The sequence below is a fragment of the Pichia membranifaciens genome (genome assembly GCF_001661235.1).
Source record: "Pichia membranifaciens NRRL Y-2026 unplaced genomic scaffold PICMEscaffold_1, whole genome shotgun sequence".
Taxonomy (NCBI): domain Eukaryota; kingdom Fungi; phylum Ascomycota; class Pichiomycetes; order Pichiales; family Pichiaceae; genus Pichia; species Pichia membranifaciens.
The window spans coordinates 1,754,810-1,770,917 of record NW_017566982.1 but is presented as its reverse complement, the minus strand read 5'-3'; the positions used below and the strand labels follow the sequence as shown (position 1 = coordinate 1,770,917).

Below are 16,108 nucleotides of genomic sequence, written 5' to 3'. Positions count from 1 at the left end.
TTTCATTTTCTCGATCATGAATGTTCACTTTACGTGAGATAATTGGTAACGTTTACAGGGCACTCTGGAAATGATTTACGACAAAAACTTTTAGAAGACAGACAATCACGACAACCAAGGCAGCATCTACAATGTCCCTCGTACAGCTAGCTAATGTATGTGCTCATCTGCAAAATGTCTCCATGGCAAAGGCTCCTCTAGCCAGTATTCCATATACGCGGTTACACTTGCAGATTGCATTTGGACTATACAAAGAAGGTTTCATCTCCAGCTTACAGCGTGGATCACAGAACGGACCTGATCTTACACCAGTTGAGGTGACTCCAGATAATGTGTCTACCCGTCGTTTATGGCTCGGCATGAAATACAGACAGGGAATGCCAGTGCTATCCAAGTTCCAACTTATCTCCAAACCAAATAGAAGAGTTTACGCCGAAGCAGAGGACCTCAGATCCTTTGCATCTGGTAACAGCTTTAGGTTTGTCAAGCCGTTGATGCCAGGTGAAATTGTTTTTGTGAGACCAAAGGGTGCCAAGGAGGTGATAAATTTACACGAGGCTGTGAAAAAACAAGTAGCTGGAGAGTTATTATGCAGAGTTTACTGATTCCTCTATACAACGGCCTAGACGAACTATGAAGCTCCACTGCCTTTACATCCCGACTGTACATAGTTATATTTATACATAGCACTAAATAAGCCTATAAGCTCGACATTAACAAGAGGTTAGTTCATGGAGATCGATAAGCTCTGGTCAGTGTGTTCTTTATCCACTCTAGATTTTATTTTCTCTCTACTAGACGCTAGTTAGATTACCGTTATCCATGGCAGGGCGTTTCTTGGCGTGCAAATTCTGAACAGTTGAATCAACTAAGCTCTAATGCGTTTGCGCTTTCGAGATAGACCTCTTGGTAAAGTATGAGCTGTCTGTTCTTCTCCCTTTACTTCCAGCTGAACCCAAAATGGAGACATATGTAGTGAGGATAGCTTACAGAGCACTTGCAGCCAACCACCCCTCTCCTCGTTTTTATCGATAATTCGAACGTAAGGTGTCCCAAAAAAGCTTGGTGAGAACTAGCGCCCAATCATATTAGGATCCCGGAGATCGTGAACTGAGTCACAAGCCACCAGGAGAAAAATGCAAAAAATGTTTCCAACTTCCTGGTAAGTGGTCTAGTACCACCTTTTCGCATACCTGTTTTTATTGTAGGAACAATAATTAGTTGAAAGAGTCGACGAATGCCGAAAAGTAAGATTCCTGCTTCAGCTGGAAGGAAAAACCCGAAGGTTGAAAAAAAGGCTGCCCTACTTGTGCCCAAAACGCCTATCAGTGAATTGCAGCTCCACCACAAAACCACATGCAATCGGAAATATGGGTTCCAATCCCTCGGAACACATTGTTTACGTTACATATCACCAAGGGCCAAGGAACTCATCGAATCCCAGAAAGAGGGTTCTTCAGAGCAAAGAGTTTTCCATGTGGCTGCCTTTGACCTCGACGACACTCTCATCAAGACGAAAACAGGAATGAAGTTCTCCCGTTCGGCTGACGATTGGAAGTGGTGGAATGAGAATGTGCCGAAGAAGGTGGCCGACTGGCTGGAGCAACCATTCCCGGCGGATACACCGGCCAACACCTCCAGGGTGATCGTTGTTTTTACTAACCAGGGAAGTGTGGTCAACACCGCCAAACCCACAACCCCGTCCAAGTCCCTGGACACACTTATTGAGAAGCTGAACCAGATAGCTAATTCCCCTGCACTAGCTGGTGTGCCACTCCTGGCCTACGCTGCCACGAGGAAAGGTGCTGCTGACAAAAAGGCCCATCTCGGGAGCCCACCAGAGCTTCACGACGAATTTCGCAAACCTAACACTGGTATGTGGAAGCAGTTGCAGCGTGACTTGGCACCGGGAACCCCAGCTTTGGACGTGAGCTTTTTCGTTGGAGATGCTGCTGGCAGGAAGAAGGACTTCAGTGACTCCGATGTGAACTTTGCACGTGCGCTCGGTTTGCGCCACATTGTCCCGGAGGACTTTTTCACATAGAAATGTGATATGTAATTTAGGAGGGACCCTGGGAGGATAAAAAGTAAGTGTACGCCGGCCTTCGCCCCTGGTGTACTTCTTGTGCGTCTTTGTCGTAAAGTAGATGAAGAATCAGCCGTTGGCTACGTTTTGGCAACCACAATTTTCAAAGTAAGAAGGAAAATCATGTCCCTCCCACACACATTCAACGAAAAGGTTCCACTCGCCATTATAGGTGGAACCGGTTTGTACAAATTAGATTCTTTAATTCCGGTAGCAAAAGTAACAGTTTCAACGCCTTGGGGCCATCCATCTTCCCCAATTACTATCTCCAAGACGGCCTCGGGGATGCCAATTGCTTTTCTTGCAAGACATGGTCAAACCCACAACCTGTTACCTACTGATGTCCCATCACAGGCGAACATTGCAGCCTTAAAATCTCTAGGTGTTAAGATTATAATTGCCTTCAGCGCTGTTGGTTCATTGCAGGAACACATTCGTCCACGTGATTTTGTCATACCAAATCAAATCATTGACAGAACAAAGGGTATCAGGAAGTCAACCTTCTTCGAGAAAGGCTTTGTTGCGCATGCAGGTTTCGGTGATCCATTTGATGGAAAGATTGGAGATATAATTGCCAAAACTTGCAACGACGTTCTCGTTAATGAGGAGGGCGTTCACGATGGTAGACACAAGTTGCATTCGAAAAATACCGATGGTGATGACTTGACTTTGATCTGTATGGAAGGTCCTGCATTCTCGACTAGAGCAGAGTCAAAACTGTACAAGTCGTGGGGAGGCTCTGTTATCAACATGTCATGCATTCCTGAATCTAAATTGGCTAGGGAGGCTGAAATTGCATATCAGATGATATGCATGTCTACAGATTATGACGCGTGGAGAGAAGATGCTGAACCAGTCACCGTTGAAACTGTTGTTGGCAACCTCAAGTCCAACTCGAGAAACGCACATTTACTTTCTGAGCGTTTGATCGATGTATTGGAACCTTTGATTAAATCGGGAGAGATTGGTAATGACTTACAAGGTACCATGAAGATGGCTGTCAGCACTTCAGAAAACGGTAGGGATAAAGACGTCTTAGAGAAGATGCATTTCTTGTTCCCTGGCTACTGGCCTGTAAACGATCAAACAAGATGAGTCATCTTGTGTAATTAGTACATTTCCTTGCCGGTTGGTTGGCTCGTTTTATAATTTTAACATTATACTATTCAAGGTAATTGATTACATAAAGTTTTTTTAACATCAGTAAAAGCTGGAGTTAGAGGCGCCAAAACCGCCTTGCTGTCTCAATTCGTTGTTCACCGCAAACATGTATTTCCCATTGGGAGAGAGATAGTCCCTGCTGTTCCGCCCATCACTATAATTCCGATCTGCAATTACAGAGCCGTTTCTTTGGCTTAGCTGAGTCCTTATATTTTCCATGTTACCTGGGCTCGTGCTGTTTGCCTTAGGTATCATTCCAGAACTCCAGGTTACATTTGCTGCATTGTGCATAGCATTACCAATGGCAAGACTATTCAGAGACCCCATCACATCATCTATGCCTTGATCGCCAGGCATGAAAACCCGGGTAGGTTTCTCTATCCTCTGTGGTGACGATGAGAGCAGTTTTTTCAGTATTGCTTCCTCTTCATCATCATCGTTCTCAACGTTATCGCCCTCTTTTGAATCTTGACCCTCTATTGACTTGTCGTTACTGTCCGTTGTCAACCCTAAGATCTTTCTCTGTGCTCTAGTAAGAGGCAAATCTAAACATTTGTCTTGTGGCTTCAAAAGCCTGTAAAGTGTAGCAACTATCATGGTTCCAAGTATAAAGCTCATCATGTATTCGATATATGATCCTACTCTCAGAAAACTTTCAAAGGTGAACAATTGAGATAACCATTTGACAAAGGAAGCTAGTCTTTCATTCTGAATTGAACTCGAATAATCCCTCATCAACTTGGACAAAGCTCTTAGGCTCTTTGCAAGAACTGGGTTTGTGTATACGAATAATCTAATAATTGATCTTAGAAATCTGTAAATCAAAAATGTCAACGTTCCGTATAACAGTTTCCTCATTTCGAGTTCTTTATTGACGATTCTTCCTAATGCTTCTGCAACATATGGATCATCCAGATTCTGTAATACCGACATATTTCCCTTGCTGTCAGACATGTGTTTACTGATATTATCGTTATATCCTGGCATCCGCAGAGGTTCTAGTGGAAGCTTCATGCCATTAGTGTTCCCTTGACTTATATTGCCGTTAGGGATGATACGGTCTCCAGGCTTGCGGCTCCCTATGTCTTTCAAGTGAGTCATTGATACATCTGCTGTAGATCTTCTAGGCTTAAAAGCAGAATTGAGGTATGTCTCTTCACTCACTTGCTTGTCAGCAAGGTTGAATCCTGCTTGCATGACGTTCATGTTATCCTGGAATTGTTGCTGATGGGCCTTTATTTTCATCTTCAACAATGAATCTGCATTCATTGGGTCCTGTTTCAAAGGCGTCTGAGTTCTTATTCCATTTGTACTATTGTAGTATGATGACGAGGAGCCTACCAGTGGTGTTGAATGTGCATGAGCATGTGACGCTTTGAAGGGAGATTCAACCAGAGATTTGATTGGCACGTACGGTGAAATCGGGGTAGCTGAAAGATTATGAGCAAGTGATGTTTCTGGGTAAACACTACGTTCATAGACCTCATCCGTTTCGGGCTCATTTCTACCGTCTGCAGTTGCTGGCAGAGAGGATAACATATTTGGGTTTTTCGAACTGAAAGATTTATTCGTGCTTCTCTTGTTTACGAAGGTATCCTCTGCAGGAGAAAAGAAGGATGAAACGTTGAACGACATGTTATTTTCCAGGCTGAGGTCTTTATCCTGTCCTCTTCTTTATTTCTTTTTTGCTCCTGCTGTAGAACTGAGAGGGAGGATTTCTTCCGAAGAAAGTAAGTTTTCTATGCACTTGTCAGCTGTCAAGGGGTTGTGAACTAGTGTAGGGAAAAAACTTGAAGTGAATTAGAATATGATCATGTAAAAACAGAATTGCGCGCCGATCGACTGCATTTTTGGATTTTATAGTTCACCTTGGGGGAGTGATGAGGCCTAACACATTAGTTTTTATGCTATAGAACCGGTGGATATCTTTGAAAGCCATGAGAGAGTTTACTTTTAGTAGCTGTTTGGCGGTGATAAATGTGTTGTAATCTAGCTATTCTATTATGAATATCCATTGTATATGTTCACTTTTTCTTATGTTTGTTGCTTATTAATTTATAACTAATATAACTAGCCTACAAACTAATATTCTCAAACATAAATACAAGGGACAAACCTCTTGTATTTATACACTTACACCTTCGGTTAAACTTGCCATTATTCATTTATCATGGCGGCTAACTTTCCAGTTTTAGATTACTTAAGATGCCTTATCATGATAAGACTCTTATCTCTTATCACTCGATCATGATTGGCTTCGGCATCTTATCTCAACAAAATGCTGTAATTGCTCAGTGTGGTAGTAACTAAATACAGAGCCCTAAAGATATGGATAGGTAGGTACAGCACCAATATCATACAAACGGCTGGAAATCGAGTTCTCGTACAAGACTGGATGGCCAAGTTGGTTAAGGCGTGCGACTGTTAATCGCAAGATCGTGAGTTCAACCCTCACTCCGGTCGGATTTGTTTTTTGTTTTTACTCTTGAATTGATCTGAAGCAAGTCCAACTTTTTAGGTCATAGACCAAAATGTAGTTTTTCCTACCCCAGCTTTGGATCAATGGTGTATGATAATAAATGCATGAGTTTTATTAAGGTATATAGATTTGGAAAGTATAAATATTTAGTGTAAATGACCCGGTAGTAAAGATCTATGGTTGAAATGTGAGAAAAGTAAGTTGAGAAAAGAAGGAAAATGAAAATGAAAATGAAAATGAAAATGGAAAGAAAAGATGAAAAAGCTCCAAAAAAATGATCCAGCTACTAGGTGAGTAGAAGGTCTTTGCGTATCGTAAACGAGGTAGTCTAAAATATAATAAAATAAAGAAACGAAATTGAAATTGTTCTAATGAATGGAATCAATAACCACAGTATTCCTTGATCAAGTCGTTGAGCTCTTGTTCTTCTTTCATTGCTACTGATTTCAAGTAGTTGCTCAAAGGAGTGTTTGCGCTCAGAGATTTGAGAGCTTGGCTTAATTGCTGGTTGTTGTTTTTATTGGTATTGTTATTGATATTAATGTTGCTGTTGCTATTGTTGTTGCTGTGGTTAGTGTACAAGTTGCCCATGTGCTTGTCAAGTCCACCAGGGAATTGAGAAGCGTTTTTGAGCATGTTTGGCTGGGCAATGTTGTTGCTCTGGTAGGTGGAGGAGGCAACCGAGGAGACAGAGGAGCTTCTAGAATGGGTGGAGTAGATAGAGCTCGTGGATGTGGAGACGGAGGAGGCTCTAGAGTGGATGGAGCTCATGGAGTTGGAGGCAGACAACATGGAGTTGGAGCTGGAGGAGTCTACTTCCTGAGGAACAACAATGGTCTGTGTGGAGCCGACGAGCATGCCCTTGGAGATGTTGTTTCTGATTCTGGACTCCTTCTTCAAGTCGGACCTGATTGGGTCCAAGAATCTCTTCCAAGCGTGGACGAGCTGAGCGTTGTCGATCTGGATGTCCCAGTCGAGGAGCATCAACAACTGTCTTTCCATCAAGTTGACGTCTTCTCTTCTGAAGAGCCCGTCGGTGTACTTGGCCCAGTGCTTGTTCTTTGGGGAGGAGTCGTTGAAGTTCTTGGAGGAGATGATGAGGCAGGCGAGGAAGATTCTGTGTCTGGTGCAAGGCAAGCCCTTGGCGTCCTTGGGTAGCTTTTTCTTCAAGCGGTTCATGTAGACGATGGTGGCCATCAAAGTGCCGGTATACACGTTGGTGTATCTGACCAACTTGGTGATGAAGGTCATCAACGAAGGCAAGGGCTTTGTCTTGAGGACTGGGGGCGAGTTTGGAGGCGAAGGGAGGGCCTCGGTGATGGTTTTCGCCGACTCGCAGGGCAAGATCTGGAGCGTGACGGTCACCAAGTGGTGGATCATGTCTTGTGTGACAGGGGATCTCAAGAAGATCTTCATTGCTTCGGATTCGGACATGGTTGACATTGGAGCTAGGGGGAAGGGTATCTAGATGCAGGGAAGCAGGAGTTTGGGTATCTTCGGGTGGAGCGAAAAGTTTGCTGATCAAGTGAATGACTAGCTGAGCGGCTGGCTGTGGAGAGGTCTACAAGCTGGATGGATCACAAGTACACCAACAGCAGGCCCGACCAGACCCCACACCATTGCGTTTCCAACAGGTAGCTGCCTGCTGTGGGGCCCGCAATCCTTATATACATGCCCCGGATCGTGCACACACCGGCCTGCGTTTTCCAGCACGGGGATGAAACACGCTTGACGGGCCAGCCACAAGGGGGCCCACCGGGCCTGCCTGGTTGCCCAATGCAGCAGGCGCCGTGGCACACACCTGCTTCAGAAATGCAAACAAACGTTGGCGCATGCATGCACGGCTACCCCACCAGACACAAACAAACTCCCTTTCCGAGGTGCCCGCGCTGCCCAAGGAGGACCCCGAGCGAGCCTGCCCAGGTCTCGCCGCCGGACGCGCTGCTGCAGACAATAACGATGCTGAAAACGGCGGCGCGTTGCTTGTGTCGCGTGTCGCGTGTGGGCGCGTCGCGTCGCGACGCGTATTGCGCCCCGGGCATTCCTGGTCTAGGCCGCCGAAGGGGCGCGCCGCGGGGCTCTTTTTGCCTCGCGGCCCCGGGACGATCGGCGGCTCGGAGCAAAAAAGGGGCAAGGGGCGCGGCGGAGGAGTGATGTCGCTTGGACTAGTCAAGTCTTGTTTAGTTTTGCGTGTTTGGTTTAGCGGTGGTGCGATGTATACAGTGGTGCGGAGGCTGCGCCGTGGGCTCAGCCGATCTTCAGGTTCATGGCGTAGAAGTCCACGACAGGGATGCAGGGGCCAAAGTCGTTGCTGTAGCGGGCGGTGCGGTCGCCGTCGCGGTGGCCGCAGCCCGTGTCGTACTCGTCGGCAACGTGCTCGATGGGCTCGTCCTTCAGCATGCGGCCGACGTTTGCCAGCGGGATCATCGACGTCGCGTTGAACATCATGTTGATGTACGTGGGCGTGATCTGCTCCTCGTGGACGAGCTGGTCCGGGTCGCCGGGCTCCCGGCAGTGCTGCGGCTCTCGCAGGCGCTGGCCGGCGTCTGCGTCGGGGTTGGTTTCGGTGTCTGCACTGCCCTCACCGTGGCCGGGCACTCGCCGGTATCTTCCATTTCGGCGGGGATGCCGCGTCGCCGCGTACGAGCGGTCCTCGTACCGGGCGTCCTCCACGTCTGCGTAGGCGCCGCCGTCAGGGCACGCGTGCGTGCCCTCCCAGAGGAAGTGGCAGCCTGTGACGGAGGACAGGTCGCCCGCGGGGCCCGCGGGGCCGTCGGGGCCCCCGGCCTTTGTGCCGACGTCGTCGAAGAACGCTCTCCCCTGTGCGCCGTCGCCCAGCAGGCCCGCCATGAAGGCGTCTTCGTCCAACGGGATGTCGCCACGCAGGGCGGCGAGCTCGGACAGCAGGTGTGTGCCCGCGGGGCCCGTGTCTGTGTCTGTCTCAAAGTTCATCGCCTGTGTGTGTGTGTGTGCGGACGTATGCGTATGTGTATGTGCAAGGGTACGCAGGGTGTCTATAAATGTGCTGCAAAAGACCCTGGTGTTGCTGTTCGGTGTTGTGGCCCGTCTGCGTGGACCTGGTGCATTCTGTGCTCCCCCGTGCCCCCGTGCCCCCGTGCCCCCGTGCAAGCGTACCCCTTGTTGCGCTGACAATCAGGCCAGACCCTCTCTGACTCAGCTTCCTCCCGTCTCCGTTCACATAGAGCTGCCACGCTCTTCCCCCCGTTATCGCACCGCTTCCTCAGCATCAGCGCAGCGAACTCCTCCGCACCGGAGCTGTTATCGCGGCGGCTGGGCCGAGGAACCGCAGCCGAGCGGATCGATGGCAGCCCTCTTCACCAGAACATCTTCTTGAACATGCTGCCCAGCGACTCCGTCTCGTGCTGGTACACGTTCTCCCGCTGCGGAAGACCAGAGTAGCTGTGTGTGGCAGCGGTGGCGGCGTCTGCGTCCGCAGTGGCCCCGCCATCGTCTCCCCGAAGATGTTTCTTGAACGCCTCCACGAGAAGCGGCGCCACCCGCTTGTAGCACCCAGCAAGCTCCTTGTCCAAAAGCAAGTACAGCTTCTGCGACGCCAAGGGTGCCTGGAGGTTGTACCCACGGATCGTGTCGTTCAGGTCCCGGAGCTTGCTGTCCAGATGGCGTCTCCTCGTCTGCACCCACGCATCGCCTCTCAACCTCTCGCCCCCCGGGGTGTCTTCCAGCTCATTCTTCGCATACGTCGCCATCCTGGCAACGAGTTCCTCCTCACTGGCCCCAGGGAACTTGCCCTTCACACGGTTGAGCACCCATTGTAGCCACTCCTTGTCAAGCTCTTCCCGAAACCGCAAAATACGCAAGTCACAGCCGCCCTGTTTCTCGATCCAAGGCGGCAACGCATCCTGCCTTTTCAAAATCTGGTTGAGGTGGTACTCCGTCCTGTCTACAAACATGTTCTCCGTGGACCCGTATCCCTTTTCTAACGGTTTGCCCCTCCTGATGTTCTTGAACTCTCCACGTCGTTGCGCATCCATGATCCGCTGGTCCGCCAACGACTTGATGCTGTTGTCCACAGATGCAAATGAGTCATTCAATAGCATCGAGGGCCCAAGAAGCCTTTCTCTGTACATTTCGGCCCACTCATCATCATCCTCTCCCCTCTGCTTGGCGGCTTTTCCCTTCCCTCCGCCATTGGAGATCTTCGCAAGCCGGTAATCCAATGCCCCTTCCCTGGCATCGTGTATCCGTTCTCGTATGGGCTGTGGTGGGGTGATGATGGTGTTCGAACTTTTCTTTACCTTCATCGGCTTGATCGAATCATTCAACATCCGTAATGACGCGTCATAATGAGTTTCTACTCCGGTCCACGGCTTAGACAGAGCTATATCTCTTGTGTGCTTGCTTGCAGAAGCTGGAAGCTTACTCACGCCTATCGCCTGCTGATGCTGATACTGGAAGTTCGAAGGATCGTTCTGAATCTTGTCAAGCTTAGCGTGCATCTCAATCTTGTTGTACGGAAACGCATCTTCGATTTTCCCAGCATTTGGATCTGCAGAAGACGGATGTGCTTCCTCCGCCAACTGTTGAAGTCTTCTCTTCATATAACTACCTTCGATATCATCATCATTTGGATATTTATCAGCCAAGCTTCTAGTAAAGAATCTGTAATCTTCGGTCACTAGCTTTTTGGCTTGAACCTTTCTCAAAAACATTCTGAAATCTTTATTAACAATCTGAAAGTACCTTCTATAAGCTATCTTACAGGTAAAGTTAGTAGTGAGCCTTACCAGAAGTTAAGAAGTAACCACTCTAGTAGCATCGGACTATCCATGGTGTAAACTGCATACACCAATAGCATAATATTTTTTTCCTCACTGCGACGCGTCGATACCAAGTTGCAGCATGAATTGAGCTTTATTTATGTTGATCTGAAACATGACAATCACTACAGCTAGATCTTCAATTAGCGAGGACTACAGCACAGCTCACGTTTATCACGATATTTCAGGTGCAGACGTACAGGGAAGACGTCAAGGAAATGTCCACAAAGATCAGCGAACGTTTAGAAGCTGATTCTGCCCAATCCGTTAATTACACAAAACCTGCAGATGATGATATATCCACAGCAAACACAGCTCAAGATCTTACTGCCAACCATGGGTCACAAGTCTCTTATGCAGAAAACACAACGGAGCACGAAAATGTAAATACAGATGATTGCGTGGTTATGGATAGTGCCACCAAACGCCTTGAGAAGAACGATAACAACAACAACATCAATATGTACTATGTAAACCCGAATTTTGCGCCTAACCGCAAAGCTGATAACGAAATTGAAGAAACAGATCAGGTCTCAGATGAGAACAGCAGCATAGACAGAATGAAGGATGACACATCGTCAATGCAACAATCGTGGTTGCCATCTATTTTGAGAGGAGAAAGTTGGCCGGAGCAAAACAGTAACTACATCAGTGACGTTGTTAACGGTATTACTGACTATGACCTCAATGACAACAATGAAAAGATACCCAACCCACTACTTACTGTACGTGAAACAGTCCTGAGGAAAAATGACACAAATGCCAAGGAATTAGCAGATTGGAGGAAATACAAAGAGGACAACTTCTTCAAAATGATCAACAACAATAAATTGAAAGATCTACCAAGCACTCAATCAACTATACCGAACACCTTTGCTAATAAATTCAACAAAATTCATGGCATTAATAATGCAGATCTACTGACGCCAGATTCCCCCTTAAAGCTTTTTGATGTGCGTCAGAATACTTACACCAAATTTATGATGCATAACATGCTGAACCAACTCTCACCTCAAAAGCTCGAGAATGAACATCAAAATGACACCAAAGTACCCAAAGTTATCAAACAATCAGAAGAGTTGTATAACAAAATATTAACCGGAAGCTCTTCCAGCGGAAGCTTACTGAACAAAGCACAAGGAAAATTGACAGACACCACAAAGGACGGTCCAGAGAGAGAACAAGATAATCACAATCTAAGCAACGGCAATGATTCCGGAGTTGAAAACCCAAACAACAATGTTGATGTGACCTCTGACGCCGAAGAGTTTAGCTCTTTTCCATCAACTACGAGAAAATTTGTACATGACGGAGAACAACTTTTTGAGAACATTCGTGAGGGGCTTCAACAACACAAGATCCCGCTGACCGACATTGCTGCCCCGTATTCTCAATCTGACTACACTTCAGCTGATGATGACTATGAAGGAAATGAAATTGGTGACAACAGTGAATCTGCTGCTGATGGGAAAACCACCTATGATGATGATGATGATGATGATGATGATGATGATGATGATGATGATGATGATGGAAGCAGTCCCAAATTAGCACTTAATCAAGGCTCACCATACAACATACCGAATGATCAACATAAAATACTTTCAGAAACTGAACCGTACAATGCAGAATTCAATGTCCGACCTCCCCAATTAAGATCCCAGTTTAGAGCTGTAGAAGATAAGGCTACTGTTTATGATTCTAATGGAAATAACAATGCAGTAAAAAACAAACCCAAAGGTCTGAATTTCATTCCTGCAGATGAGTATAAGAACAAGGTGTATGACAAGAAGTTGAAAAAGTATGTTTTGAAGAATGAATATGATACCAATTCGTCCTATACTGATGATATCGAAATTCAAGATGGTTTGGACAATATATCGATTTCTGACCCAGATAGGACAAGTAATAGTATTCTTCGTAATGCCAATTACGCCAGAGAAATAAACCACGAAGAAACTTTTGATTCAACTGATACTAGTAAAAGCTCTTCCAATAATACTATTGATGCAGAGACTCCATTCAATGAATCTTTTGCTGTGTCGGATGGCCTTTTAGTTGAAGCAATCAGCGAGTCCTACCCGGCCGAGGATTGGAATTTTGTCAAAGAAATAGACCTCAGTGAGTTTGAGTTGAAACAATTGTATCACTTGGACAAAATGATTCCTAATATTTGGTATCTCAATGCCTCGCATAATGAGATAAATCAAAACTTTGGAATACCAAAAGAGATCCAAGTTCTGAATCTGGCATATAATAATTTCAACAGTATAAGTGCTAAATTTGACATGTTTCAGCATTTGCAGGTTTTAGATCTAAGCCATAATGAATTAACAGATTTGCGATGTTTGAAAGACTTGAAAAGCTTGACAAGCTTAAATTTGAGTAATAACAAAGTGGAGAGTATTGAATTTCTAGAAAACTTTAGAATGTTACATTATCTGAATTTGTCGCATAACAAGATTGGAGGGAAATTAGATTTCAGGAATTATACCTTATGGTTTTTGGAAGACCTCATAATTGATGATAACGAAACTACAGAGCTTATCAATCTCAGCGAGTTGCCACAGCTAGTAAACTTGTCGGCAAATAACAACAGCATCACCCGTATACTCTACTCGGAGACTGAAGAAGAGGAATACGTTGAGACTCCCCATTTCAACCTAAGAAGAATCTCATTAAACAACAATAGCTTGTATGAAGACATTGACTTATCAGAATTCCCAGAAACAAAGGAGATTCAGCTGGATAGATGTTTTGCCGAAAACATAAGGCACATATCACTTTACACCGAGAAGATTTCGGCAAGATATATACCAGAGGAGAAGAGTGTCGAGGGTTTTCTGAGGTTCAGCCTACAAAGCAATAACTTGAAAAGTTTGTACTTGACTGGTGGGGTGTTACCTAGAGCACTTCCTACTTTCAAGGATAGGTTTTCCAGCGTTAATATCCTAGACATATCTGCCATGGATTTGGAAGCTTTGCCCAAGAAGTTCAGTGAATTTTTTCCATTACTGATCGATTTGAACTTAAACTTTAACCGGCTTAGGAATTTGAACGGACTCGAGAAGCTAAGACATTTGAAACAGTTGAAGCTGTTGGGAAATGAAATTAGAAACATCGAGGACATCACCGACTATACATCACGTGTTCGTATGACTTTACGGCTTCTTGACGTGCGTGTCAACCCACTGACCACAAAATTCTATCCTTTCATTTTCTACGGCGAAGATGACCATTCTGAACAGGGAGGTTCAGCAGCCTCAGGGGATAGTGATGCCAACAATTTCACATCGTTCAGGCTGCAGGAACGAGAAGATATCGAGGCCTTTTCCATCGAGTACAGCCGTCTCTACGAGGAACCCGGGATGCTGAAATGGGCAAAAAAGAACCGGAAGCACCAGCGGAAGCTCTCCCGAGAGGTCCGAGAGGAGCGCAACGGGTATCTGGTGGCCATGTTGGTATGGTTTGAACATGTCAAATATCTTGACGGAGACGTTATCAACGAGTTGGACAGACGTGCGTACGTAAGCGGTTTTGCTTAGGACGCCGATCGCCCTAGAATTCTATCTGTAAAATAATCATGATCTTTTTTTCTTTTTCGTTGCGATCCCTCGTGGCGGGATACAAGTTATAGAGGTACGGTCAGGGGGGTATGTGAAGAAGATGGCATAAGCTGCTGAGCAGCCTAATTTCGGGAGTACAAGATATCAACGACATAGATATATAACATACAAGAATGAACGGTTATCCATGGTACACTAGAGCCACCGACATTGCGCACAGACTCACGGTTTTGGGTCTTGTTGGTTTCACTGTCTACATGTCGGCTGGCGTTGGCTACACCCTTTATCAGAACGGTAAGATGGCCGAAGAGAGGTTGGCGAAGCAGAAAGAGGTAATGGAGAAGCAGGCCACATTTGAGCAGGAACAACAGCAACAACAGCAGCAATAGTGAGGGAAGTTTCGACTTCTCTCCAGCTCCAGTCCTCACTTCTTGAAGTTCATTACATTCACGTATCACCCACCCCATTGCCAGCACAGCTTCCTTAGTCGCTTTTCGGAGGTATCTTGTGTTTTATCTTTATTTACTTCTATTCTGTATATAACTCGTCTACTGCACTAATATAGTCCACCACATGATACACCGCTTAATCCACAATCCAATACCACCTTAAACCTGCGTTTTTTGCCTCTTGCCGTCCTTGGCCTTGGCACCATCGGCCTTGCCTATCGGCTGCTGGCCGTCGGCAGCGGCTTCGGCGCTTCTCTTCCGCTTCTTCTTCGTTTTGCGTGGTTTCAAATTGTGGTAGAGACCGTCGGTCTTGAGCTTGTCTATTCGAAGCTGGAGCCGTTTCTGGCCAGCTGTGTCCTGCGGGTTGATGTCGATTATGTTAGACAGGGTGAACGGCGTAAAGCACACGGGACACGTCTTCACCGCCTCCGCCCCGGCTCCTTTGCGGTCTGCGGCGTCTTGCTCGGAGTCCTCGACTAGCTCCCGGAGAATGTTCGAGTTCACCGTGCACCCGCACGGCACGATGTAGCAGAACTGCACGTCGGACAGCTTCAAATCGCCGTCATGGTCGATGTCCAGTGTGGTGCCCGACAGCGGACACGTGAGCCGGTTCCCCTGCAACTTGATGTCCAACTGCACGACGTCGTTCAGCGACCCAATCGTCGGCACATCTCGACCAATGCCTCCGTCCTTCTTTCTGTCCAGTAAGTACTGCAGCACCTTCTCCTTGTTGTACAAGTACCCGCTGCTGTCAGACACCACCGGTGCCGCTAGCACCTCTTTCGACAACCGACAGTACCTGTACGTGTTGAGCATCTGCGACAGCACCCACTCTCTCTCTAGCGTCGCCCCTCCACCACCGGGCCCTGCGTCTGCCCCCGAGCCCTTCAGCTTCTTCAGAGAGAAGCTGAGTATCTCCGTTCGGGATGGTATCGTTCCTCCGTCGTTCTGCACCGTCCTACAGCGTGAAACACCGTTTCCACATTGTCCCCGATGTTAGTATCCCGTTCATACCGTCAGTCTGGCCTTTCTCTGCCACCACTGCCACCGCTATACGTACACCCATCTAGTTCTCCAACTTTGCTTTGTTGCACTGCACCGTAAGAGCTCTTACCTTGTACCCAAACCCAGCACACTCTCTCCACCTGTCAAGACATGCACCCCCACATCCCACACGTGCAGCCCTTACCAGCCACCGGCCGTAAACCCGGCTACCCTCGTCTGGCGTCGTCGTCTGGCGCCCGCCGTCGATTGTCCCTCTGTTCCTGCATTCGTGGCCCGTTTCCACGATGATCTTTCGAGAGCCTTGGAAATGGTCGTCCAGGTCCTGGACCTGGACCGGCTCTCTCGATTTAGGCTGCGTCGCTTTTGATAGTACTGCTCTGCGCCCATAATTACAGCCCCCGTTTGCACTCTACGCTCTGGCTCTCGTGCTCCACCCCACCTTCTCTACATTCCTTTCCTCCTAGACACACACGTTCCATCTTTGCTGCTTAGTCCCGCCTGCCTCTGGCGTTACCCCCTCGTTCCACCTATCTTACGCCGTCCCGTTCACTGGCCGTTTCGTC

The 16,108-nt window shown here is 47.1% G+C and overlaps 10 protein-coding genes and 1 non-coding gene across 11 annotated transcripts; 6 read left to right on the top strand and 5 right to left on the bottom strand.

Moving 5' to 3' along the window:
- Positions 1–131: 131 nt before the first annotated feature.
- PICMEDRAFT_70716 (hypothetical protein) lies at positions 132–605 on the top strand (the record flags this gene model as incomplete). Its single annotated transcript, XM_019163719.1, has 1 exon — positions 132–605. The coding sequence occupies one exon, from the start codon at positions 132–134 to the stop codon at positions 603–605; it is 474 nt and encodes a 157-aa protein (XP_019020264.1).
- A 316-nt stretch (positions 606–921) lies between these two features.
- PICMEDRAFT_95957 (hypothetical protein) lies at positions 922–2,127 on the top strand. Its single transcript, XM_019165110.1, has one exon. The coding sequence runs from the start codon at positions 1,238–1,240 to the stop codon at positions 2,042–2,044; it is 807 nt and encodes a 268-aa protein (XP_019020263.1). The 5' UTR covers positions 922–1,237; the 3' UTR covers positions 2,045–2,127.
- Positions 2,128–2,209: 82 nt separating this feature from the next.
- On the top strand, positions 2,210–3,181 carry PICMEDRAFT_70714 (hypothetical protein; the record flags this gene model as incomplete). Its single annotated transcript, XM_019163718.1, has 1 exon — positions 2,210–3,181. One exon carries the CDS (start codon positions 2,210–2,212, stop codon positions 3,179–3,181), a length of 972 nt encoding a protein of 323 aa, XP_019020262.1.
- A 19-nt stretch (positions 3,182–3,200) lies between these two features.
- On the bottom strand, positions 3,201–5,090 carry PICMEDRAFT_14626 (hypothetical protein). The gene has a single exon (XM_019160459.1). It carries the CDS (start codon positions 4,880–4,882, stop codon positions 3,287–3,289), a length of 1,596 nt encoding a protein of 531 aa, XP_019020261.1. The 5' UTR covers positions 4,883–5,090; the 3' UTR covers positions 3,201–3,286.
- A 546-nt stretch (positions 5,091–5,636) lies between these two features.
- On the top strand, positions 5,637–5,710 carry PICMEDRAFT_t24. Its single transcript has one exon. It is a non-coding gene; the product is annotated as a tRNA-Asn (tRNA).
- A 118-nt stretch (positions 5,711–5,828) lies between these two features.
- On the bottom strand, positions 5,829–7,383 carry PICMEDRAFT_14625 (hypothetical protein). The gene has a single exon (XM_019160458.1). The coding sequence runs from the start codon at positions 7,158–7,160 to the stop codon at positions 6,108–6,110; it is 1,053 nt and encodes a 350-aa protein (XP_019020260.1). The 5' UTR covers positions 7,161–7,383; the 3' UTR covers positions 5,829–6,107.
- Positions 7,384–7,883: 500 nt separating this feature from the next.
- PICMEDRAFT_14624 (hypothetical protein) lies at positions 7,884–8,841 on the bottom strand. Its single transcript, XM_019160457.1, has one exon. It carries the CDS (start codon positions 8,676–8,678, stop codon positions 7,974–7,976), a length of 705 nt encoding a protein of 234 aa, XP_019020259.1. The 5' UTR covers positions 8,679–8,841; the 3' UTR covers positions 7,884–7,973.
- Positions 8,842–9,061: 220 nt separating this feature from the next.
- PICMEDRAFT_9626 (hypothetical protein) lies at positions 9,062–10,417 on the bottom strand (the record flags this gene model as incomplete). The annotated part of the gene is made up of 1 exon (XM_019165115.1): positions 9,062–10,417. One exon carries the CDS (start codon positions 10,415–10,417, stop codon positions 9,062–9,064), a length of 1,356 nt encoding a protein of 451 aa, XP_019020258.1.
- A 326-nt stretch (positions 10,418–10,743) lies between these two features.
- Positions 10,744–14,070, top strand: PICMEDRAFT_9625 (hypothetical protein; the record flags this gene model as incomplete). The annotated part of the gene is made up of 1 exon (XM_019165114.1): positions 10,744–14,070. The coding sequence occupies one exon, from the start codon at positions 10,744–10,746 to the stop codon at positions 14,068–14,070; it is 3,327 nt and encodes a 1,108-aa protein (XP_019020257.1).
- Positions 14,071–14,264: 194 nt separating this feature from the next.
- PICMEDRAFT_22185 (hypothetical protein) lies at positions 14,265–14,432 on the top strand (the record flags this gene model as incomplete). Its single annotated transcript, XM_019162240.1, has 1 exon — positions 14,265–14,432. A coding segment is annotated over one exon (168 nt), but the record flags the coding sequence as incomplete, so codon positions are not given.
- A 157-nt stretch (positions 14,433–14,589) lies between these two features.
- On the bottom strand, positions 14,590–15,951 carry PICMEDRAFT_95841 (hypothetical protein). The gene is made up of 2 exons (XM_019165108.1): positions 15,601–15,951; positions 14,590–15,488 (listed from the first exon to the last, which is right to left on the bottom strand). The coding sequence occupies exons 1-2, from the start codon at positions 15,604–15,606 to the stop codon at positions 14,700–14,702; spliced, it is 795 nt and encodes a 264-aa protein (XP_019020255.1). The 5' UTR covers positions 15,607–15,951; the 3' UTR covers positions 14,590–14,699.
- Between the last annotated feature and the right edge of the window lie 157 nt (positions 15,952–16,108).

Excerpts from the sequence above, each read along its gene's own strand:
- PICMEDRAFT_95957 (XM_019165110.1), top strand. The coding sequence starts at position 1,238 with ATGCCGAAAAGTAAGATTCCTGCTTCAGCTGGAAGGAAAAACCCGAAG.
- PICMEDRAFT_14626 (XM_019160459.1), bottom strand. The coding sequence starts at position 4,882 with ATGTCGTTCAACGTTTCATCCTTCTTTTCTCCTGCAGAGGATACCTTC.
- PICMEDRAFT_14625 (XM_019160458.1), bottom strand. The coding sequence starts at position 7,160 with ATGTCCGAATCCGAAGCAATGAAGATCTTCTTGAGATCCCCTGTCACA.
- PICMEDRAFT_14624 (XM_019160457.1), bottom strand. The coding sequence starts at position 8,678 with ATGAACTTTGAGACAGACACAGACACGGGCCCCGCGGGCACACACCTG.